The sequence below is a fragment of the Lepisma saccharinum genome, chromosome 2 (genome assembly GCF_977018435.1).
Source record: "Lepisma saccharinum chromosome 2, izLepSacc3.1, whole genome shotgun sequence".
Classification (NCBI taxonomy): domain Eukaryota; kingdom Metazoa; phylum Arthropoda; class Insecta; order Zygentoma; family Lepismatidae; genus Lepisma; species Lepisma saccharinum.
Window position 1 is genome coordinate 197,013,494 of NC_139230.1, and position 26,862 is coordinate 197,040,355.

The 26,862-nt window shown below is 37.1% G+C and overlaps 1 protein-coding gene across 7 annotated transcripts in view; it reads right to left on the reverse strand.

The window, feature by feature from the left end:
• Positions 1–26,862, reverse strand: part of PlexB (plexin B) — a 498,951-nt gene that overhangs the window by 23,416 nt on the left and 448,673 nt on the right. For 4 of the 7 annotated variants that reach the window (XM_083117847.1, XM_083117846.1, XM_083117850.1 and 1 more), the window contains exons 7-16: positions 15,158–15,550; positions 11,811–12,047; positions 10,162–10,419; positions 8,824–9,072; positions 7,216–7,632; positions 6,537–6,833; positions 5,317–5,737; positions 4,077–4,219; positions 1,142–1,275; positions 497–845 (exon numbers count right to left, since the gene is read on the reverse strand). In XM_083117847.1, the coding sequence (XP_082973973.1) occupies positions 497–845; positions 1,142–1,275; positions 4,077–4,219; positions 5,317–5,737; positions 6,537–6,833; positions 7,216–7,632; positions 8,824–9,072; positions 10,162–10,419; positions 11,811–12,047; positions 15,158–15,550 (2,898 nt within the window). The remainder of the gene's footprint in view (positions 1–496; positions 846–1,141; positions 1,276–4,076; positions 4,220–5,316; positions 5,738–6,536; positions 6,834–7,215; positions 7,633–8,823; positions 9,073–10,161; positions 10,420–11,810; positions 12,048–15,157; positions 15,551–26,862) is intronic. The other 3 variants (XM_083117851.1, XM_083117848.1, XM_083117849.1) reach the window with 2 other exon arrangements.

A 26,862-nucleotide genomic window follows, 5' to 3' on the forward strand; every position in this document is an offset into this window, starting at 1 on the left:
ATTTGCGTGGAGTTCATAAAAGTGCATTTCACACATTCAGTTTTTGCAAGACATTTACAGTGTAACTAAATAATATGCTGTACAATAGTTGTGAAAAATAGTGTCCAATATAGACCTTTTATACATAAGTTCATTAATAATTTAAATTAAATAATTATTGGTGAGCATCATAATTTCTTAGCAACTTTTAAAATGTTGTATTCACATGAAATCATTACAACACAGAGCCTCTAGTATTTCCAATAATTTTTACACATCTTCCACTAATACAGGGGTAAGCAATCTAAATAGTTGCATTTCAGCATTGTAACATCATGTAACTATCCATGACTCCAAATTTGGACTTAAGCATCCACATTAAATTTAACAAGTTTAAAGTGAACTATGTAAAACCAATACAGAATATATTAAATTTATTGAGATGCTATATTCTGTACAATCTAAATTTTAAGCATAAATAATGTCCATATGTTATGTGTGGTTTTTTAATACTTACAACCATGCCATGATCTATCTGTTCACGAAGAAGACGTTCTTCTGACAAGGAATAGCGAGCATCGTGTGTAACAGCGTCAACAGGCCCTTTTTCAATTTGGTGTTTGATGGCTTTGAACAGTAGAAACAATGCAGATCCTGCATACTCCCTTAAATAATTGTACATGCATAAGGCCATCCAATTTGTAAGCATTTTCTCTACCACAGATTCAGTTCGACGAAGCATCAACTGAGGGTGTTTCGTTCCAACAGATTTATCAATTAACCTCAGTAATAAACTCTTCAAAATATCTGTGGCATATTCCATTTTCCCCATCAGAACCACCATAATAAGAGAGGCAACATTTACTCTGAAAAATAAAGCATATTATTTAAAAAAATATGTACAAGCACATTAACAAACAATTAAAATTAAACACCTCAAGAAAATCAACACGACCATTTTTTCCATTTAAAATTAACTTGTATTGTCATTTTAAAATGTATCAAAGGGAAAACAAAAGTATGGAATTAGTTACTTTCTCATATGTGACTTGAATATTTTCATTCTTAAACTGAACACAAACATGAAATATGGCAATGTGTGTCAAGAGAGAAAGCAATTATAAATATCTCAAATCTATTCAAATAAAATATTAATACTTACTTGTCTCTAATATTAAATGACTTTTGTGCTTCTAAAGTTTCGATGAAAGTGAGGATAAAATATCTGTTGTTTATTAGCTGCTCAAACTGAAGCATTGCTGCATCATAATTTGTTCTAGGACCATTAATTCGCACCTGTAACAAAAGATAATGAGAATTAAATATATCATGTTAAAAAGTAGCAAATATAAATGCACACAAAATAGCAGGTCCATGTTGATTTTCGAATTCAACGGGAGTCTCATAAAAACCACCATATTAAATAAATTCACAAAGTGAAGCAATATAGAATATATATTTTTTGTGCAAATATTTAGTAACTATATTCCTGACCTTAGACATGAAAATTTTATTACTGATATTCTCTGTGAATATTTCAATTCGTGTAAGCAGTTCCATCTTTTTCAGTACATTAGGGGAATAAAATACACTCATTTTAGTCCATAACTTTTTCCTCTTCACTAATTTAAAATGAAGAATATCAGTTTAATATAATAAATCTTTACAATAACCATTACATCCATCATTGGGCATGAGTCTAACATGTGAAAAGATGGTAAACAACAAATTAGGACACTGACAAGTAAAAAAAATGTATACATCTTCTCATATAAATATACAGCATGTCATTTTAATGGTGCCCATGGACCACAGAAACTTACAGAGGACATCAAGACAAAACAACTTTTCTCAGTAACATTTTTCTCGTTGGTGCATAATTTCGGCGCTACAGTTGCCCAAAAAAGCCCATATTGCCACCTGAATGCTGGTAACCACACACAACATTTGATTGCATTTGTGACGTCATATCCCGTCGTGAAGCGATACATTCCAGGGTTGCCAGGAACACACATATTCTGTGAAAAATGACATGGCTACAATCAGCCACATTATGTACCATAAAACAAAACAAGAAAATAAGTTCTGTAACAGGAAGTAAGCAAACAATATGAAAAATGGTAGAAAGAAAATAGAATTCAAGTGGAAGTGGTCATATTGAATTTTGTCTCAGCTTGCATGTCAAATATTTGCAAATCTAGTTATCAAGTTGGCATCTACAATTTAGTCTATGCACAGTCTTTCTGATACCAGTTGTCTGTGACATATGAACAGATGACAAAATAGAAATGAAAGAACTCAAAATTCCAAAGGTAAGCAACACATAATATAATGTATATTCAGGGCATTGTGAGGCAAGTGACAAAATGGTTGAAAATACAGGGATATAAGTAGTAGTAAAACAAACTCTCTGACAACAGTGTTTATCTACGCACCCGATACACATGTAATAGTTTGCAACTGTGAATAGGGCAGTATATATGCTACTGATTCATCATTAGATTGTTACTGTGGTTGTATCGTGTTTTAGCCATAATGTAACAACGTGAACCTCTGATACTTCCATTATCAGCACAAAAGTACCACAAGGCATCTGGACACAAACCTGTTGATATCAACCTTGCAACAAGATTTGCAAATATTTGACATGTAGCTGGGCGTAAACAGCCACATATAAGCTGTAAGTCCAATAAAATTAATTATTGTTGATATTTGACATGTAGGCTGAGACAAAAATCCGATACTGACACTTCATTTCGAATATGTTTTTACATTTTCTCATATTGTTGGTTCTCTTCCCCCTTCCCCTGGGATGACTGTTGATCTTCTGGCTGGTAGACTATGATCTTCGGTCTACTGGATGCCTTTCTCGCTTCATTTTACAGCAAATAATGTGGTTGGTAGTTTGTCATTTTTCACAAAATTTGTGTGTACAACCCTGCCGTGTGCTGTTTCATCGCAGGAAATGACATCACAGATACGATCAAATGTTGTGTTGGGTTGCCAGCATCCAGGCAGCAAAATGGTCTTTTTTTGAGCGACCGTAGCGCTGAAACTACGCACCAATGAGAAAAATGTTACTGAGATAAGTTGTTTGTCTTGATGTCCTCTATACGAATCTGTGGTCCATGGGCATCATTAAAATGAGACCTTGTATAAAACTGCTCGACTTGATAAGTATTTTTGCCTCAGAATTTAATTAATTATATTTTAATTGCACCAAAATGATGGAATAGAAACACTTGAGAAAAGTGGCAAATTGGCATTTCGATGTCCTGTTTACTCTGACAAGATATTCATAGCATGGACAAATTCCAAGAATTATGCACAATGTTACACTCAATCAATTCCTAATATATATTTCCTTAATCTGTCAAATATTTGTAACAGGTTTCTAAGTTCATTTCTGTACAAAAATTATATGAATGCAAAGTTCATTATTAAAAGTACTTCAACCAAAAATCAATAGAGTTTGTAATCTTATCAACAAATTATATATTATATAGTTCCATGTATGTTGGCAACATTTTTCAGCCTTTCTAAATCTAAGGGCTCCTGTCAAGCCAAATGCTAGCGCTCTAGCATTTGGTGCAAGAGGTCTCAGGTTTGGTTTAAAGTGGGAGCCAAAATTTTCAGTGTTGACCCAGAATTTTAAGGACAATTGGGGAGCTACTTGAAAAGAAGAAGTAGCGATCTCTGTCTCAAAAGCCAGAAAACAGCAGTAAAATGGGACTCCCATGTGTTGACCATGCGTCACCTAACAAAACAGAAATTCTCTGGCAGATCCCGACTCTAAAGGGCTGTTACGCTATGGAGTTAAGTTTAGTTCTAAATCTAAGCTAAGAAACCTAAACTCTGTGGTGCAAACCTCCTGAGGGTCAATGTTTGATGTGTTGTCGGCACAACAAGTTCAATTCCCAATTCTGACTTTCTAGCTCAGTCTGTTGGGCTCCCAAGTATCTTTAAAACTGTTCCCACCAGGAGTTGAACAAGGAATCATTTGTCAAACATGACAGTGTTAACAATTCTGCTACATGGAAACTCTCTTTTCTACATCTAATTTGTAAGTCTAAAAAACCACACACACACACAATTACCTTTGGGTCATTGAGGATTGGATGATCACTTACACCTGGGAAGAACACTTTCATGACGTAATTCTTGTGATCGAGTGTGGGAATGCCTGATGATTCTAAATCAGCTGTCAGATCAGTCATGTCTGTCTGGAGTTCAGCAAATGCTAAAAAGAGAAAACAAGAAAATCATAAAATTGGTTGTAAAAATATAAACAATTAAGCCCCATTTTTTTCACATGCTAGTACCATTATGCAGACATATTCCCACCATAGAGATGCAGACTTAAAACAGTGATGCAGTAATACCCAAACAAAACAACTATTTCACCTGCGGACAGCTTACTCAGCCAAATTATGATCATTGAATTACTTTAGGCTGTTTTGCATGATACTATTTCTTTCATCAATTACATCTGATAGTGCACCCTTACAGAAATCTGAGTACGAACTTCCTGAGAACATAAAAAGCCAATGGAAACATTAAATATCATCTCGTCAAAGTATTTAGCCAGCAGCCAGCCTGCTTGCTTTTTGTCATTCATCAAAACAATGTTAGCGGTAGCTTTTATTTTATTTGTGAACTGTACCCAGTTCTGGATAACATTCCAGGCTGATCAGAGTACTGAACGGTACAATGAAATGGCTACAAGGTAACTAAGTTTCAAATCTGCCATTACAACTTTCTCTTTTTACATGCACCAGCATATCTGAAATCATTCCTTCAGTTCACGCATTCCATCCTAAAGGAAAGAAAAAGGTATTAGTAGAACATGCTTGGCAGGCTGTAAAAAAATCTGCAACTGAGTTAGTAGGTTAAGCTTGGACACAATGCATGTGCAGAGAAACAAGCAACTACCAAATTAAGCAGCAGTACCATGCATCTGCAAACCACCATTGCGCCGTGGATCCCAGGTACACATCTGAGCGAAAGCTGAAAGAAATGGAAAACAAACACCCCTTTATTACTAAGTCTGATCACTAGTTTTCATTCTAACATAATGCCATTAGAAAATGTAGTGTAATCATAAAATGAATTGCCAGTGCATATTAATGGATATTTTTGGGAAGAAAATAGTAAAAAAAAAAATAAAGAAAAAGGTTCGTGAAAATTATAATCACAGCAAAACAGTCATGAGGCTAAATCGTGCTTCAAGATTTTGTCATTTGCATACTATCAACTACAAGTGCAAAGTATCTAACAAACACGTTACAATATATTTTAAAAATGAACAAAAAACATAAAATACAAAATAATTCTTGCCTTGTTTGCATTCTGATCGGACATTGCTCTCAAGTGTATCCATTTGTATTTGTATTCTCTTGTATTCCCTCTCTGCTTGCGTGGATTTCCGGCGATATACAATGAGGACAATCAGGAAAAGGAAAACCAGAAAGAATGTTCCAGCAGCTATTCCAGCTATTGCTTCTGGTGGAAAGGTGTAAGGTTTGATCACTTCATATCTCAGATATCCTATTGAGAATCTCAGACTTCGGCCCACACGAACAACAACTAACGGCAGGTTGTTATCACTTTTAATCCCAATTTCATCTGTTCCTGCAGGTTGGACTTCCGGCGGGGTGCATACAAGCTGAGATAATGCGAGGGATGTTACGTTACATGGTCTTGTTCCAATCGTTACATTCACATCGGATTCATCACTTGCCAAGTTCAAATTTTCTCCCTGTAGAAAGAATGACACCATGAGTTACTTTTCATGCCATTCATAGAGTTTACTTTTTATTTGGGTTACAAGACAGCACACATGAGCTTGTATTTCAAGCTCAATGTTGAGGGAAAACTTTTATTTTCTACACATTTGTGAATGTCAAGGTTGGGACTGTGATCAATATGGGAAGAAGTTCACAATCATTAATGTTCCAATAAGTAAACATGAAAAAACTTCTAATAGCAACAAGAAATTTAAAATATGTCTCAAGACTTAGACAATTAAAATTACTTTAGATTCAAATGCACCCAGTATCTGACACTTGTGTTTCATTTCAAGTGAGGCTCACTGTATGTATAAAAACTAGTTAACTATTATAAATTCTGAAGAAGAAGAAAAGAAGAAAAAAACATTGCATGTATAAAATCTCTGATTAGTACATGCATCAATACATCGAGAGTGGTGCAAAATTTCTCTATTAACAACTCTATCATTTGATGAATCAAAAACTTTCTTTCTTCAGAAGCCACTTAACACACAGGTAAAATAATATATAGGATTAAAATCGATGAAAAGTAATTAGGTTACTTCACAACCTAATCAATTCTTGAAAAAGTAACATCTAACTCATAAATACTCAAGAAATACAAAAATTTAACAGCAAATGGCAAATTCCCAACAATAAAGTGTTATAAAACCCCCAAAAGTGAATATGCATACAAAGTAAATATTGCCTGCTTTAGTCACTAAATATCTTATGTTGATACCTCAAAATATAATAAAACATGCAGAGTATAAATGATAAATAACTTACCTCAATTACTAAGGTGTCCCCTTTGTAAAGTTTTATTAAGTTTGGAAACTTGAAAAATTTGGGATCATCTACATAGGTGAGATGAGATCGCAGGGACTGAAAGTGTTTTTGCAAATCTTTGACAGACTCTACATTGTCCATAATAAAACCAATTCGGAGATGAACAGGATCTCTATATTTCTGAAGGGATCGAGATGACTTTGTGAGTGAACGCTCAACTCGTGTTGCATACACAAATTCATGGCTGACAGGTGGGGAAGGGCATTCCATTTGGTTATGGTTAAGAACAGTGCACACCTGAAACAAGGAAACAACTTTTAAATATTGCAAATTGACAAACTGCAGTATAAAACTGTTGTAGTATTTCACATAAGAAACCTCAATTTCAACCATGTTATAGAACTTGAATATATTATAAAAGAATAAAAAAAAAAAAAAACATACATTCATAACAAATCTAAAAATCCAGATAGCATGTGAGCTTGTATCAAGTTTACAATAGCTTATAGCTTGTCCAACAGGGAACGAACCTGGATGACTCCAATTACAAGGCAATTGTGTTACCACTATGCCATCGGATAAGCCTGTGAAGGTAATGTGAAAATACTTCTATCAAATGGGAAGAAACTAATGAAGCTAGAATAAGTACTTGTGATGTGATTTGAAAGCAAATACTTACAGTTTTATTTACAGGTTCCATATTATCTTCAAAATAAACAACCATTTCTGGCTTCTGAATGGCATCCAAATGAGTACCATGGACAGTAATCATTCTTCCTCCAGAAGCAAAACTTTTCAAAGGTCTTATATCCCTAATGGTGGGATCCATGGTGTAGTTAAATGGCTTATTTTCCAGCGTTCTATTAGCACCATCAATTGTAAGTGTCAATTTCTGGATCTGACGAGGGCCATTGGATCGAGATGTGATGCATGTTATTCGGCTGCTGGAAGCTTGAGTTGTGTTCACCTGACAAGGGAGATCATCGAGGAAAGCAGAGATTGTGCTACCAATGTTGAGGTACTGTCCTGTAATTGCCAGTTGAGTTCCACCACTTTGAGGTCCTATTGGTGGGAAAACGCCCTTCAACTGAATATCCTGTAAAAGAAAATTGTACATTGTTCATTCATTTTTAACAGAAAATTACACTGAAATGTGCTGCATCCATGCAGCTCAATTATCCATATACAATATTAATATAATTTTAAGGAACTCTACATATTATACATTAGATGGATAAATTGATTTGGTTTATTTTACTTCTGCCACTTTTAGCCAATAATGAAGATGAGGATGACTGACAATATGATGAAATTGATGAAGACACACTTACAAAGAGTATCCATGCCCAGGCCAGGATTCAAACCCAGGACCCATGGCATCATAGTGCACTGTACTAATCACTATGCTGCCAAGGTCGGTATATTATACATTAGGGATAAGAAAGAAAAGATTCTCTCGGGCCATCAACCAGGTGAGTTGTGGAAAGGATTCCAAGCTTTCGACAGCTAATGTCACTCTCATCTTCATGGTCTTCTACCCTGAAGATGTGTGTTATTGTGTGTCTACAATCATACAAGTCCAGTTGCAAATTGCAAGTGTTTATCACACAAAATATACTTCTCCAATTATTAATATTTATGTGACTTTTATAACCTTATTACATTATTTCCTTATTTTAAACTATGAGGTGTAAAATCTATAATTGAAGGGCTCAGCTGTAAAAAAATGCAATTAACATTTTGGTCATTGTTGTGTTACAAAGTAAAATGTACCATCCTTCAATTTTTGCTTGCAATTGCCATGTCATGCAATTTGCATTGGACTCATTGAACCTTCCTGAAATTGGTAAACACAACACAAAAACAATTTATCCACAGTAAGCTTCTAATAACCTTTCTGCTTAAGAAACTCAATAATGATCAAAATGTTACCATGTTTTACCCCAGAGTCCTCCAATTAATATAACACTATATTAATGTTATTAGATACTACTACTACTACTACTAATAATAATAACAGCAATAAAAAATTTAGTAATGAAGATGTGGCCTTCAGATTTTTGATTCGGTAGTTACATGGTTCCAGTTAAGCACAGAGTTTGACAAAAAAAAAAAAAATTCAAGCCTTATTCCTAGTCCAAAGCACTGATGATCTATGACTCACACAAGAGTGCATATTCCATATGCTATGTATCACTTACACTGTTATTCTTACATAAATATTTATGCAGAACTCTCATATCACACATGTAAGGCACCAATTTAAAAAATAATGCATCCTACTCACTTTGTAGCTAAAGCGCACTGCAGACTCCGTAAAACCAGCATCATTGCCAACTATTACTGGTGCTACAATTTCTCCTTCAGATGGTCCTGTACGGCACACTATTCTGACAGACACTTGGTATCTTACTAATTCACAGGGGGTGTCTCCAATCTGAATTTTGCCTTTCACATCTTCTTCCTTAAGCCCCAGGTTACTACCTTCAATTGTCACCAATGTTCCTCCTTCTATGGGACCACTCAATGGCTTTATCTGAAATTGAAACAACCACATTGACATGACCAGATTACAGACACAAAAAAACAGTTGTCTAAAACTGGCACATACAAACAGAACTTTATTTCAATTGTAGTAACTCCAAGTAGACTATTACTAAAATCAGGGAATTTTAATGAACTGCATACTCATTGCTCAAATTTCATTACTGTGCAAGTTAAATGCAAAATGAAAACTGAAAAGTGCAACTTGTAAAATTTCAATCACTAAAATATCTGTATGTTGTATTTTTTTTCTTATTTTAACATCAATTTTCTGCCTCTTTAGGCTGATTGCGATGATGACTATGATTAGATTAAATTATGAAAAGAAACACCCATCCCTGGTCAGGACCTGAACCCGACATCTTAGGTAGTAAGATTATGAGTCAATCAATCAATGTTGATAGTCACCAGAATGGCTGTAAATTATCTGATGAACACCTTTCCAATCAGTAGAGTATCTGAAGTAAGTCTTAAAGCTTTCCTGGCAACAAATGATGAAAAGATTATCTAGGGCTATTGACCAGGTGAATAAAGAATTTATTATTATTATTATTGTTCCTGAAGATGAGAGTGATGTTAGCTCTCGAAAGCTTGGAATCCTTTCCACAGCTCACCTGGTCAATAGCCCGAGAGAATCTTTTCATCAGTAGAGTATTGTTTATATGCATTTAGTCATAGTTTTTTTTATTATTATTATTTTGGTATGGAAATATGTACACATTCGTCTTGTTAACTATTTTAGAACAGAAAATTAAAATTTACATGTTTTATTACCTAAAGATGCAATTTTTAGAATAAAACATCCAACAAAACTTTTAAGGAAATATCATGTAAGTTATTCATGGGAACTACTATCAACTGATGAAATTAAAATACAGTGGAATCTTTTTAATTCAAACTCCAAGGTGCCACAAAAGTTTGAATTATCCAAAATTCGAATTAACAAAAACATGTATAATTAAAGATGATTTCAAGGGGAATAAACTTGTTTGTTGAATTACCAAGTAATTCAAATTATCCCAAGTTCGAATTAAAAAGAGTCCACTGTACAACGTTTGATAGTAGTAGATCCTATACATACCATATCAATGCGAGGTTTTGGACATTCGTTCACAGCCATCTGCATGCAGCTTTCACTGTAGCTACAAGTATTTCCACACCATGTACAGCGATACTTTGCATTCCGTGTGACACACAGGGAGCAGTCTGGATGTTCACGGTGAGATCCAAGAATGTCACACTTGTACAATGTTACATTAATCGTATCGACATGATGACTACGATTCCACACAATGGTCACATTTGCTTGGTATTCCCCTGTTGCAGCCTCATAAGAATACTGAAATAAAGAGCAATACCATAATAAAAAAATGGTACAGTTAGAATGAGTATGAATTTCAATAATGAAATATTAGATAAAACTATCAAGTATTTGCAATAACAGCATCACCATTTATTAAAACCCATATGATTAAATGTGGTATCTTATCGATATTTTTTTCTTTCAGGTTGTAACCAAGGTGGAATTTGGTCTATGTCCATATATGAAAACCTTTCTCTGTATGCAGGTCTATGATTCTGTGGCTTTTGTTATTGGACATTCTTTTTTCTTTTTTACATCTCCATGTTAATTGCAATGAAGTATATGACAAGAGGAACAAATTGACTAATCCATGATGTGCCCAGAATTAGAACTTCGAACCTCTGGCTTCATGTCATGTTAGATTAAATACTTCACCAGAGGAGGTTGCAATATCTAGATTGCACTTGCCACTGTGGTCTGTATCTGTAGTTCTATATTTTTCCCAAATATAATCAAACATTATATACATGATTATACAGTTGTAGCTATGTTTTCAAAGCTACATTTTGACCATTACTTCACATCACTGAGAGTAAGCATAAATTTTAGTTCTATTGTTGATAAATAATTGTTTATGTAATGCACCTTGAGTATAAAATATTAACTTATTTCCTTATATTATTGATATAGTTGTGCTCAATTGTGTGTAAATAGTTTGCCAGCTCCAAACATGACAATTGTAGAGAATTTGTAACAAATCCAAGAGTTTTGGTTGTTATAATTATGAATGGGATACTAGTATGTTGAATTGCAAGATACTTTTGTTCTTGTACAACTAACCTAGTCTTACATTACTAATACCAGACATTTATGTAGGAAAAGGTTCATCATTTGCAGTAGGGTTGTGTTAAATTTAAACTAAAAATGCATCAGTGCATTTTTCTTGTCATTCCTTAAACAAAATATGTAAAAATTTTACTTCACATAAAAAAAACAAAAAAAAACTGAATGGAGATTAAACAGTGATTATAATACAAAGTTTTAAATGTTTTAAAAATATTCCACAGTAACTCTGTTGGAATTCCTTGAATTATTAAAATCAAGGATGTGTTCAAGTTTGATCATTAATACATTTCATGTTTACACATAACAAGTTGAAAATTAAACTAAACCATTTATGTCCTATGCTATTTAAGTCCCCATCATTTAGGAAGATGGTTGATTAGCAATGGTTAAAACAGATTTTCTCAACAAATTCCCATATTCCGTGTCTTTGACCTTAACAAAAGACATGAAGAACGTACTCAGAAATCAAACCCAAGACACTGCGTTGACAAAAATTGTTCCATTATTCTACTACAACACATTCTAATATGCTTTCCTTGCTAATGTTTAGTATAAGTACAATGAATTTTACTTTAACATACCGTAGTTTTGTCACATACTATAAACCGGTTGGATTCAACTCTTGCTGGAACCATCATATTTGCTCCTTCAATGTTGACAATGCATTGGAAACCTGAATGCCCTGGTTGAGGATGAGGCAAGTTCTCCACTTCCAAAACAATTTCTTTAAGGACATTATTTGGAAGCAATATATCTTCATTGGGGTGACGAAATCGAGGGCAGAAGTTTGCACCATGTGTTATCAAGTGTGCTGGATTCTGCAAGTACAAACAAAAATAAATCATTAATTCATTTCTACATGATAGATATAGGAGAAATATGTGATGGTAATTATATCATAGCACATATAATTAATATGACTTGGAGACAAACAGAATTCTAACTCAGTTAACATCTTGAAAGTTTTTTTTTTATGAACTGGCATGGCAAAGTATATATGAAACTGATTACATTTTTCAAATATGTATAACAACATATTTCTATGTAACAATCCATTTTTAAATAAGTGAAGTGAACAGACACAACAATTAATTTTAGATAAATAATACCATCTTACACATTTTCACTAACATCAACAATAACATTTAGATAGTTTCTATTACATGCATTTGTGACAGCTAAACACATACAGTCAAACTCAATGCTAAATATTAGTAATATCTACCAATGACTAAGATTATACATGTAAATTATATGCAGTACTATACATTTTATCATGACTGCTATTAACTATCACTGAAAGAAAGTAAAGTTTGAACAATTCATGTGATGCAATGTGACCAATTGACCCAATATAAGAGTATTAATATCTTTCACGCCTTGCCTATTTCTCTATCTCTCTTTCCATATTAGATTAATTAAAAACTGGATGAAATGAAATTTTCTTTGGGTATTCATATTCTATTTTCCCTGTGTGTCTCATTTTAAATTTTCGTCACAAAATTACAGATTGAAGACATTCATTTACTTCTATTATGTAAAGAAATAGCAACAGAGAATGAAAGAAATAGCGATGTCTTCCACCCAGCAGGTTATCTATCACTAGGATAAAAGAATATACTGCATTATTCTTGTTATCAACAGAAGTATAAGAGTGAAAAATGTTTGCCAAAATACTTTCAATTAGCTTGAAGAATAACGTAGCTCTTAATCCACGTTAGGGGACTTTGCATGCAGTTTTGCTTGATTAATTTCAGTGACCCCTGTTCTGATATGGATGGTGACAGCAGTCACCAAATTTAATCGAGCAAAATAAACAGGTACACAGATACGTTCACATGTTTCATGTGCATATGAGTAGCTCTTAAATGTTTTACACATTCGTGCAGGAAACACCACATATAATAGTAAAAAAACATGAAAATAGCTATGCAAAAATTAAATTACTAAAGGTACCACAACATTTTAAAGAAATCTTTCTTAATGCAAATAAGTATTTTGATTAATACATATCTTACCAAAATCTTCTGACTTTCATTTTGAACTGTAAATATTTCCAAAAAATCCATAATGTAAGTACAATAAAGGGCACCAAAGGTAAATATGCAAGGATGTTCAAAAATGGAATTTCTTGGTGTTCAGAAATTTTGATATCAGTGCCTATCATATATTTGCAAAGTACCAATTTTATTTTTTGCTGATAATAATAAATAAAAGAAAGAGGGATAAAAGATATTGCTGATTTTCATCCTGATATATAAGAAGCTTGTGAAGATACGATTTTCATGTTTGTGAATACAAGAGAGTTAGTTGGTTATGACCGGAAATATTCCTATATTAAGTATTTATCCAACATCTTTGATGAAAATATAAGCAGAGTAAGCTGAAGTGATGACTGATGTTCTGCCTCAATCTGTGTTCCCAGGAATATAATTTTGAACGTGCTGCTTGCAAGGAACGGGGGGGGGGGGGTCGAACAAGCAATGACATATTTAAGTAGTTTCTAATATAATGATGACAGATGAGAGAGAGAGACAGAATAAATTGAAGCACAAATGACAAAATAATAGTGTGGTAAGCAATGAGAAAAAAAATGTTCTATCTCTAATGTCTGCATGATGGTCAACACAATAAACAAAACATTTACAAAATGTATACTGTGTAAGAATCTCAAAAGAAATAAAGGTTACAGTATTCCCAAGCTTCACTGGAACACTATCAACAGAGTTTCAATAAATCACTCCACGAATGACCTCTACAGTGACTCAAGCATGACTTCCTGAATAATGATAAATTGGTGAGCATTGTCTGTAAAATAACCAAAGAATCAAATGTGACTATTATTTAGTCCCAAAGTCACATGAATGTACTGTCTTGTGCATTCCAGAAATATGCTACTTTGAGCTGTTTAAGAACATTTAGCACAAACTTTAAATTTAATTTATTTTCAAAATATGTTGCAAACTCTAATATATAATTTCAATTTAATTACATTCAGGAAAATAAATTCTTCTTGAAAGTTAAGTATTGGTCTGGGGTATCATCAAATTATACATCTTACGTCTCAGCTAGATCTTTGGCTGACGCCAGAAAAGCCATCTTCGAATATTTCTCCTTTTGTAAAAATGCAATGATATTCCAAAATTGGAAAAATTACATATCCTTAGAATTACTTCTAGAACTCATGTGAATCTTCGTGTGGTTTGCTGTCTAGATATTCTCAATAGTTTCATGGCTACGTAATCCTGTTAAAACTATTGAGAATATCTAGACATTGGAGCAAGCAAACTGCACAAAGATTCAAATGGTCTAGAAGTAATTCTAAGGATATGCATTTTTTTCAGCTTTTGAAATACCATAGAGGTTTTTGGAAAGGAGAACAACGTTAGAAAACTGATTTGCTAGTGTCGGTCAAAGGTAAAGCTGAGCCTTAGGCACTTGTATAGCTACAGACTTTCATCCCATTGGTTTACTTTACTTTATTTTACTTCGCTTTTCTGCCACTTTTGGCTAATTGCGAAGGTGGGGATGACTGATGATATGATAAAATTGATGAATGGACACTCACAATCATTCATGCCCAGGCCGGGACCTCCAACGTCGTAGCACAATGTGCTAACCACTCCGCCACGGTGGCCCTTTCATCCCATTGGGATATTACAGTAGGACAGATAAGAAAACAACTGATACAGAAACTCAGTGGCTTTCAACACGGATAGCATAAGTGCAACTTATTAAGCTAGAATTATAATATTTCTTAACTGGTTCAAGGACATTTGTGGGGGTGGATTTCTGGAGAAATTTAAAAAAAAAAATGGGCAAAAAAAAAATATTGGAGGAAACTGAAGTGATATCAAAATTATCAGGAAAATTTACTGCAAGCTTTTGAACATCCTTAGCAAAAGGGAGAAGAGAAAAAGGTGAATACCTGTTGAAGCATATGGAGGATGCTTACGTTTTCTCCACTGATCACCGTACGTTGGCAGGAAGATGTATTGTGCGTACACTTGTTCTCGTAGACACACCAATTGCATGCCCACTGGGATTTCACGCAGTCCATGCAAGTAAGGTGACGTCCGCAGTCATAGTAGGCAAAATTGCGACTGACAAAATCCTTGTTGGTCTCCGAAGAACGGACGGATAAAGGGACAAGCACATGATCTCTGTCATCCGAGATGCCTGGCCTCACGGAAACAGGTGGAGTTGGACAGGAGAGACCAAAAGATGTTACAGAAGCATCAATTGGCTCTGCTTCGCCGAAAACACATTTGTACTTGGCCCCTGAGGGGAGTTCCGGTAATGTCCTGATGGTTAGCTGCACCTGGAGAGAGAGAGAGAAATATTTAAAAATTAATTTTCATATTCATAAATTAAATACATCTCTAACAAGAAAAAGACATTTCTGATGAATACACACACCATTTTCAGAACAACCATGCCAGGAAATTTTGGGATGAGGCTGAAGGATTTGTCTGGATTGCACATTCAAAGCATGCCAATAATTTTGCTCCATAATTGATATTGAAAGATTCATAAATTAACCTACTTCAACATTTTACATGAAATTTTTATTGTGTATGGAAGAATATGATTTAGGCTATCCTCTTTATTTCTCAAAGGATGAAAATATATAGAAATAGATTATAGTAAATTCTTAATTAGAAGTAGAGTTGTGGATAAATGGGAAAAGGCTTGATGATTTTTGGTTACTCGTTTGATATAAAGAACACTATGGATCTTGTATTACAGGCAGAAGCGTAGCAAGGGGGAGGGGTGATGATCGCTCCAGGCCTCGCGTCCCATGGGGCTTATTAAAAAATATTGTAATAAATAGAAGTAAGAAAAAAGATGGGAAGGGGTAATTTTTTTGTGGAAATACAACTAAAACATTCTGTTTTTAATCGGCTTGAAATTTTAATTAAACGTTACAATTTGAAACAATACATCAAATATTTATTATTTTAAATAAACTGGGCGGTAGTCATCTGATTTTAGGATTTTAAGAAGGGTAACGATTCCGAATGTTTAATGATTTCTCGCAACTTTTATGGGAGTATTAGGAAGTATTTTAGAATACTGGAAATGATTGTAGAAGTAAGTTCGAAGCTTCTAGAAACTAATTAGCACAGTTAAAAGCTTCACTAAGTGTTAGTTATTGGAGAAATTAAGATTTGAAATGTAGGTTGCGCGAGTAAGAATTCTTGGTTTCTGGTCTACTTGGACACCCACAGCAGGGGCCAGGATATTCGGCTCGTCTCAAAACCAACATGAAAAAATAACTTCATTTCGTAAGTTAATTTCCGGGCACCCGGCTCAGAGAAAAAGTCCCCCTCCCCTGACAAGGGTAACCGAATGACGAAGCATATGTGGAAAATATATACCATTGTCGCGCTTATCATTTTCATCGCGCTTTTGGCAAGAGGGCGTGGCGGCAAAGGGTGACAAATCTCATGTTGTCGTAATGCTGTTTGGCGCGGGGGGGGGGGGGGGCTCGCCATGCGTGGCTGGTGTTACCACGAAGGCGTACACCCCTGGTCACGACAATTTTTTTCCCCCCGCCTGTTTCGATTTCTCATAACGACATAATCCAGGCCGAGCTCCCGAGTCCTCTCTTGCCGCACTCAATATCGGATTTTACATCAACGTTAAGATTGCTTCGAACGTGGGCAACCCCTCCCTAACCACACCCCCTGCACGCCCGCCGGTCCCTTTTCATGTGACAAGCGAGCACGCAAATACCGGTCGTCGCAAGTGCGGTGTTCACCTGACACCTCAAGATTGACGCCTTGGCAATTCTTCACGTTGGCCCTAACTGTGTGTGGGGGTGGGGGGGATGTTTATAATTACATCAGCACCACACGCACTTAAGGCAAATATCATCGGACTGCGTTCCGGCCAAGACGTCTCAAATCTCCAGACAGTACTTTCCTTTTCGTCTACAGCCGACCTCCGTGGCGGAGTGGCTAGCACAGCGCGCACCGGCATAGGTGTTCTTTGTAGCGCGCACCGGCATAGGTGTTCTTTGTAAGTGTCGCTTCATCAATCTCATATCACCATCATCCATCCTCGCGATTAGCCAAAAGTGGCTGAAAAGCAAGGTAAACCAAATTAATGAATATATCAACCTTTTAATTTACGCAGGAAACCGCTACTTCTTTCCCACCGCCCCCCTCCCCCAATTAGTGGGGTAGGCAGATGGGGATATTTTCTCGGATTTAGTTACATGCAATACCCCGAGTATTATATCACTAAGTACAATCATTATATTTGGACTAAAATAACACATATTTATATAATTTTTGCCTGCTGGGGAGCAAAGACTGGTTGACTGGGGGCGTCCGCCCCTCTGACGCTGTCGCTGGCCTGTCTCGTTACCTTTGTTGATTGATGTGATTTGCTTTGTTTTTACTTCGCTTTTGTGCCACTTTTGGCTAATTTGCGAAGACGGGAATGAGAGATGATATGGTGAAATCGATGTATGGACTCTCGCAAACATCCATGCCCAGGTCGGGATTCGAACCCGGGAACCCTGGCGTCGTAGCGCGATGTGCTAACCACTCCGCCACGGGGGAAAGCTCCTTTGTTGATTTAATTGATTTGTTGTTTTAAGTCCACTTTATGCACAGAAAGGTTAATAGGGACTGGGCCAAGAGTTTAAAGTGGGATCCGAACCACTGTTGCCTCCACCGGGTAACGAACCGGGACCCCTTGATCACACGGCGCGTTACATTTTTGTTCCCACACTTTGCCATAAGTTTCACTCCTCTATCTTAAAAACATCAGAGAAGGTAGAAATGTTCGTAATCATGCAAGGACTTTGCGGGACACTCAAACCAACATGATTACTTCTTTTTTAATATAATTTGAGGGGATGTTCTGTGAGTTAGTTGGTGTATAACAGAGTGCATGGAGGAACTATATGCTATGTTGATGGTTTCTATGGAAGCAACTTTAAAATAGGTTATGTTTGAGCTTTACATGCGTTACTATGAGTTAAATGTTTGCACGATGTATTTGTAGATGTAAATGTCATGCCAATACCTATACTTCGATATAGTGAAAAGTCGATACCTGAATTGGCATTTTGCTTCTTCTAAAGCTTATTATCTTCGAATTATTCAGCTTGTGAAACACGAGCTTTGCAACAGTCAGCTACCATAATCTAGATGCATGAACAGTATCAAGTTCCGTGCAAACCAGGGGCAGGAGACGAATAATGCAAACGCATACACCGCACTCACTGGATCGCATTACAGTCACGCTGAGTCTTTCTTGAAATTGCAGACATTTATATAAAACTACAGATGTGCTGAAACATTTTCTGCAAACATGTTTCAATTACATATGAAATTTCAATGTATCTTAATACATTTGATGTTCTCACATAGTTCTGGAAAACAAATCATTATCAATCCCCACAATCTGAGCGGAATCTTTTGCGTTCCTGCTGTTCTAGAACAATCCTAAACTGATATACCCATCACACAAGCATATAAAAATTGCATGGGGAGATTTGAAATAAATTAAAGTAGAATTTCTACATTTGGCGACAGTTTTAACAGAATCATAAGACAAAATTAATTGAGTTTGTGTTTTAAGTCCACTTTATGCACAGTAAAGCTAATCGGGACTGGACCTACAGTTTAAAGTGGGATCCGAACCACTTGTGCCTCCACCCACCGGGTATCGAACCCGAGACCCCTTGATTACAAAGCAGCAATGTTACCACTACGGGGAGGCCCTAATACAAAATTAATGTTCATTCATTAACCCGTATCGATGACTGCAAAGATGAATATGTTCCTCACATACAAACTTATTCAAAACATTAGAATGTAATTTTTACAGCATTAATAGCAGTAGAGGCAGCTAGCTACTCCTTGACGAGTTAATTCTTTTAACTTGAGGATGTTAAAACTGACCCGTTGTATCTTTGTTTTTTCCATGTGTTTCTGGTCCATCATAGGTTAACAGTCTCGGACTTAAAATTAATGCGGATATATATTTATTAGTTTCTAGTCATTGAATATGGTTAATATGGAAATACCACTGCCCCTCTCCAATTATTCATTGAGCATATGGAATGTGTCCGCTGTCGATCTACGTACTACATGGAGGCGATGTGATCAGCATCAAGCTCTGGTTGCATTTTACGTCATGGAGGACAGATAGTTTTCAAAGGCACCAAGAATTAGGAAAACAGATAAATACGCTCGCTTGGAACCGTAATTGAATCTTGGTAGTCAGAAGAAAAATCCATGGAATCAGGATGGTATTTGAAGGGGGGATTCCTCTCTGGTTACTAATTTTTTGGATCTTGTGTGGAGGGGATATGTATATTATTTATATAATATCCCAATGCTTCAAGAGTTACTGCAAATTGCAGCAACACTTGGTTCTTATGATATTTCTATAGCAAAACAATGTCTATTTGCACTAAAAACAGGTCATACTCATTAGACCCGTATAGTTCGCTGCATTTTTTGATACAAGGTGCACAGCAGGTGTAGGCTATCCCGGGTGTCAGGCTGGTGCAAAGAAACCGTGCTCAACCAAATAGACGAATAGCGGTGTGCAATTGATTGATTGATTGATTTGGTGTTTTAAGTCAACTTTATGCACAGTAAGGCTAATCGGGGCTGGACCTACAGTTTCAAGTGGGATCTGAACCACTATGTGCCTCCACCGGGTATCGAACCCGGGACTCCGTGATTACAAGGCAACGACTTTACCACTGCGCGATCGGGGAGGCCAAGCGGTGTTCAAGTAAAAAATAGGTTCAACAAATGCCTATCTGCCGTTTTCATCGTTCACTTGATTGGTTAGTACGTACCACGTGATCATACACCAGACTGTACACCGTTCCAGAACGTAGTGCAAACGGTGGAGACACCAAATACACTACGTGACACAAATCAACGAAGTAGGCGACACTGTGTTGCAGTTTGTAACCAATTAGACGCGTGAGTGCAAAGACAGCCAAAAGGTGCAGCGAACTATACTCCGTTTTCGGTATCTCTAGGTCGAGTAGAAGAAGGAAAGAAAGACGGGAGAAAAAGAAGCGAAGCAGTACACGCTGCTGAGAAGGTTGGTAACTGCAGTCGCTTCCCCCCTTCCACGCAATCCCGTTTCCTCTCAAGCGTTCATTGGTGGTGCCGTCTCGCGTCACTACTTGCGCAGAGACTTGTTTTCGTTCGCTTGCTCCAGAGATAGCCGGGACAGAGTATAGACGGGGCAAATGGTTACGGTTTTACAATGTCGGAGTCTAGTTTACTGAGAAAAAACGGGAAGCTTTCCGACAGTTTGGCCGTTATAAAATTTGATTATAATTTTATTCTTCGCCAACACATTTTTACCTGAGCTGACAGAACCAACAATTGGACAGCAAAAGTAGACAGACTCGATTTGCTCTCACGAAATCACTCACCATTACAAGTCGCACGCGTGAGACATATTTTCTGAACACCCAGTCAGGAAATACAAACGTTTGAGTTCAATGCGGGTTATTTGCATGGAAAGGCATTTCGTTGCCAACTTCTCTCTCGGCGTTCGAGGCACAAAATAACTTTACTTCGACGCAAGAACAAGAGGACAATTCCTCTCGGCGTCGGAACGGTTTGCAATAACCAAGGCGACAGCCTGCCAGCCAAACCACCCTCCGCTCAAGAGTGAATGCCGCGCAGATTTTGACCGCTATCACGGCCCACCCACCCCCCTCTTCTTCGCAGCAACTCCGTTTATTTCTCCCTTGCAGATAATTAAGGAGAACTGTGCCTAAATCGAGGCACTTCTTCCCGCAGCACAGGGAGCAGATAGACAGACTTTTCAAGTACCGTCCCCCACCCTTCTCCCCCGCACCGCCGCGTCACGGCCCAGCCTGTAGGGGCTAGCGATAAGTAAGGGGAGCGAGCGATCGATAGCAACCGACACACACACACACACATACGCTCTTTCAAACGAAAGGAAATAGATGGGAGGAGGAGGGGGCAGACGGAACACAAAAGGCATTACTGAAAGGGGAAGGTAATATGAAAGTTAAAGAAGATGTAAGAAAGACAGGGAGGGAAAAAAAGTTGGAAACAAAAGGGGGGGGGGGGTTCAAAAGGGGAAATCACGTTCACAACGAAGGTGCCAAGTACGGAAGTTTAAATGGATGCTTAAAAAAAGAGCAGCCGTTACAGAATAAAAAACACAAACTATTGACTGAATAACAATGTACATACAAATTAAATGCAAAAAGGGCTGGGTTATTTTTTCCAGTTGGAAAACAAGGCAATATAATATATAGTAATGAATACAGACAAAATCTAGAGAAGATTTCAGATCGAAGCGACACGCGACACATATCGCTTGGGAACGATTGACTGACTTAGTTTAATTTACTTCGCATCTCTGTCACTTTTGGCTAATCGCAAAGACGAGGATGAATGATGATGAGATGGATGAAGGGACACTGCAAAAATACCTTCATTTCGTTACCAGTTGCCTGAAAAAATAACGAATTGATTGGTTTTGTTTTACGTCATCTGCGCAAGTGGGACTCGCAAGGGTTCGGGCAATGAACGCATGAGAGGGGAAGTGAGTGCTACCACCAGTTTGTAGCAGCTCGCACTCGCTTTCTCCCCTTCTCTACTGTTATGCCTTGTTCCATAGATCCCAGAGACAGAGTGTACTCTATCTGGATATAAAGTAGACAAAAACAAACTGTTTGGCAAAGTTTGATTTATGTGTGCAATGCAGCTCCGCTGGCAATCGAGCCCGGGGCTCCTTGGTTACAAGGCGACAGCGTTACTACAACACCATAGGAGTGTCCCAGATTGAACTCGCTACAGTTCAATTCTACTAGTTTACTTTGCGAATTTAGGAACTCTACTGTTTTCGCCGCGGTGCAGGCTGTAATTTAAAATAAATATTTAGTAATGTTCTTGAAGACCACGCTGTTTTGTTACGCGAAGAGGCAGAAACGAGCATAAAATTGATGGGTGTGCAATATTGAGTGTCTACTTCCGAAAATCAATGCATCTGAAGCTATGAAGAATGATAAGTACAGCTCGCGAAACTAAATAATACGTTTCCAATACAGGAACTCCTTTTCCTGTTCGAGACTGCTGTACATTTAAACCTACAAGTGGCAGTTTCTTCTTTTCGTTTTTCACGGTTGTCGTGTCCTGAAGCGGAGCTCTATTTTTCGTAATCACGGTTTGGTAGAGTCTCTTCTTCAATCTATACTCTGTCCCAGCTAACTGTGGAGCAGGTGAACGAAAACAAGTCTCTGCGCAAGTAGCAACGAGAGACGGCTCCACCAATGAGGGGAAACTGAAACGTATCCGAAAATAAAATTACGTGCTCCGCTCACACGCATAAGGCTCGGCAGCGAAATGTTCAGAATGTATTCATGATGTAAAAATAACGATTGTGTAAATTGCGTTCATTTCTGAAATGGGGTTTTCTTGTGGAACTTTTGGTGGTTAAATATTACCGAGACTAAACAATTTAAGAGAAATACACAAACGTCGACCTCTGTGGCGGAGTGGTTAGCAGAGCGCGCTACGACGCCAGAGGTCCCGGGTTCGAATCCCGGAATGAGTGTTCTTTGCGAATGCCCCTTTTTATCAATTTCATATCATCACTCATCCTCATCGTCACGATGTCAAAAGTGGCAGAAAAGCAAAGTAAAATAAATCAAATATACGTAAGACAAGAAATATATATTTCCATTACATAGGTGCCATAACGAATAAACAAAGGCATAAGAACGCATCATTCAGCATTTGCCAACGTGCACGGAGGATCAAATAGTAAAAAATGGACCGGAATAGGGGTTCACGAATCTTAGCACATAAACTTATTCTTAAGCCTGCAGAGAAAAGGTATTTTTAATAATTTACGTAGTTTTTCTGCCTCTGTAGGCAAATCGTAAATCGTAACGATGAGCATGAATGATTACATGAAACTGGCCACGGCTCGAACCCGGATCCCGCCGACCTCCGTGGCGAAGTGGTTAGGACAGCGCGCTATGGCGCCAGGGGTCTCGTGTCCGAATCGCGGTCTGGTATTTGCGAGTGTTCCTTTCATCAATTTCGTCACATCGTATCATCTTCGCGATTAGTCAAAAGTGGCAGAAAAGCAAAGTGAAATGAACCAAATAAAATAAAAATCGAACGCAGATCCTTCAGTGGAGAGAATGCAAGTTGCACTCAACGCCTCAACAACCGATGTGGCTTCAAAGAAAGATTGGTTAACTTCTATCTCTCCGTCCACATACACGTGGGGTGTAAGGGGTGATTTTCTACGTAGTACACCCAACTGTCAACCTCACTTCCACGTTAGTACACCCTGGACTGCGTTTTGCAGACGAACGAGGCTCTGGCGACTGGCACTCTGGCCAGTATAATTTTGTGTGTGTTGTCCTGTTTTTTTTGTCCTTGTGTGTGCTGAGTGCCCCTTTACAGCCTCAGCTTTTAACGAAAGTCAGAACATTTTAAGCTTTTAAGATTTTACTTATGCAACGTTAGAGTTGTTCTTTGTAAAGATAAGGGGCTGGACCCCGTATAAGGTGACGGGTGCAAAATAGCCTAAGTGCTGACGCACCCAAAATTTTAAAATCACAAATCACATCACATACACGTATAAGCTACACAAACGGAATTATGAAAGAATATTTGATAAAGCTTCCTCCATTGGAGTAGAATGCATGGAAGATACGCGGGTGATTTTTTTCAAAGGAAAAAATCCGGCACATTCATGAAAGAAGCTGGAAAAGGGGTGGGTGGAAGCAGGCACGCCTAATCCATAATTTAGCAGGAAATCATGCAGGCTTACTGAAACAGCCGAATTTGTGTCTTGCAAGCCACCTGATACACTCTTAACTTCCTCCAGAGAACGTGACTGCGAGCAGTTTTATGTTCCGGGCTAGATTTTTCATTCCTGCTTTGACCTTATGCTCCACTTCTCCCCACTCTAAAACCCGGGCCACCCTTCAAGCCACAGATTTAGACACCCTTCAAGCCACAGATTTAGACAAATGGATCTGTCCAGATGTGAGTGAATGATAATAATGGGGCTGTTCTTGTACTTTTAGGTGCTTTACTTTCGTCTTTGCCATAGTATATTCTACGAACATTCTGTTTGTTAGCTGAGCCGTTGAGCTACATTGAACTGTGTTCAATATTAACATTTTATTTATTTAATATTCTCTGAATGTTAGTGACAATGGTTCTTGATCAGCATGCAGCAAAGAAAGAGAGGAGGGAAAGAGAATAAAGACATGGAGAAACATGTGAAGTAAGAAATACGAAGAACAGAGAGAGAGGAACAGTAAAACAACAGAAAGATAGGAAGAGACAGAACTTAGGATAGTGTGTGTCAGGACAATGGTTTCAGCAGAATGCAGCAGAGAAAAAGGGTTTGGTTTGAGTTGCTGTTTTTAAGTCCACTTTATGCACAGTAAGGCTAATCGGAACTGGGCCTACAGTTTAAAGTGGGATCCGAATCACTTTTGCCTCCACCGGGTATCGGACCCCTTGATTACAAGGCAATGACGCTACCATTGCGTCATGGGGGAGGCCCAGCAGAATAAAAGAGAAGGGAAAGAGAAATAAATACATGGAGGAACATGTGAAGAAATAAATATAGACAACTGGGGAAGTAATACGAACAGAGGGAGGAACAGAAAGAGAAAAGAAAGATATGAAGAGACAGAACGAAGGATAGAGAGTGTTAGTGACAATGATTTTATCAGAATACAGCAGAGAAAGAGAGAAGGAAAAGATAAATAAAGACATGGAGAAACATGAAGAAATAAATATAGAAAACAGGGGAAGAAAGAAATAAGAAGAATAGAGAGAGGAACAGAGAAAGAAAAGAAAGGAAGAGAGATACAGAGACAGAATGAAGGATAGAGAGAAAGGGTGGAAATACAGAAACAGGCAAAAAAGAGAGAAACAGAGGGGAGAATAAGTAAGTACCGAGAAAAAGAGAATATTTGTAGATATGACCATAGAACCAGAGGCACTCTTGAGATAATGCTACTGAATGTAAATAGATCGTTGTAGCGTGACGTGGTAGTGTTGGCCTAGTCGGAGGTATCTTCGAAGCCTTGTTCTTCTTTCCCCGAGTTTGAGAAGAGTTGGAGCAGGGTCCATTCGGGAAAGACGAGCTAGTTTGTTTACATATAAGTAAGTAGTCACATTATTTATTTATTTATTTGAGAAAATTTCAGATACAGCACAGGTGGCCATTTTACACTGAAATTGTCAACAATGAGAAAGCAATAATTATAATAAGCATAAAGATAAAAAATAAAATAAAATAAATAAATAAAAATAAATAAGTGAAATCATTTATATTTGTATATTCATAAAATTAGAGTGCGGTGTTGATTTCTAGGTATCCGATAACAGAGAAAAAATTTAAGCTTAAGGCTTTACTTCATTACGAAATTGTGTTTCGATCCAGGGCGCTTCAGTTTCACAATTAAATACAGTTTTGAAAGAGTCAGAAAGCAGGTTTTGATCGACTCATATACAGAAATCATCGAAATACCAAAGTTAATGAAAAAACCCACTGGGTTTTAAAAAAATTTCGAGTGGGCTTGTTAGTTCGGAATCCTGTTCTAGTGCAGGCCTAGAACTCCCGTTGTGTCCATCTCGCCTGGAGTCGTGTGGAACACATGTACCACTCGCGTAGTTTTTATTTCATTAATAGAACATTCGTTCGTGCGTTTTAACATTGAAAATAACATTTTTTGTTAGTATATGCCGCCAGAATACTACGGTAGCATTTCTCACCATTATTGCTCAAAATAAGGAAAATATAGCATTTTTTTTTTTAAAAAAAGAGGACTTACCCTGTAATTATTAATAGAATTGCACGCTCCACAATAAGGGTGTTGACTGGGTTGATGTTTTTGCTCCCTGACAATTAACTATTTTAAGAAATATCTTATTCACAGGAACATTAGAATACTTTATTCGAGTCATCTTTACAACATTATTACCTTGAAAGAAAGACCTAATCATTTCATTGTGGTCGGAGTGTTTATTCACAAGTTTTTATCATCAATCAACGCTTTGGTAAAAAAAAAATATGCACAGACACACACTTTATCATTTAATTTTATTTTTTTTATTATTATTTTAATAGGTTCAGAACAGTGATCTGCAGTGTAAAACCAGTTCCATTAATAATTCGACAGTTCCCTTCCTCATACATAGTTATGCGATGAACACTGTAAAGAAAGTGACGTTATGTTGATTAAAAATTACTATTACTTTACAAAAGGATCATAGTTGCGGCTGACGTTCATATAAAATTATACCTACGTAAAAAGTATCAGTTACGGTCATCAACGTAACAACTACCCGTTACGCTCATCCAGTGCTACGCAAAATGAACCAGCTGTCGCCCGATAACCAATCTTGTGATCCTTGGATAAGGGTAATTGTTCCCGGCTCTACTATCATTATGAAGTTCGATAGAGAGCTTCAACCTGTTCCCATACATTCTTGTCTGCATGCCTAGTGCGACCGGAAGATTTAAGGAATGCATGCAATAGAAATCCAAATCTGTGTGAAGGAAGGAATCCCTAATTTTCAGCGCACATCCATCACGAAGAAATTTGGCTGTCTGTAC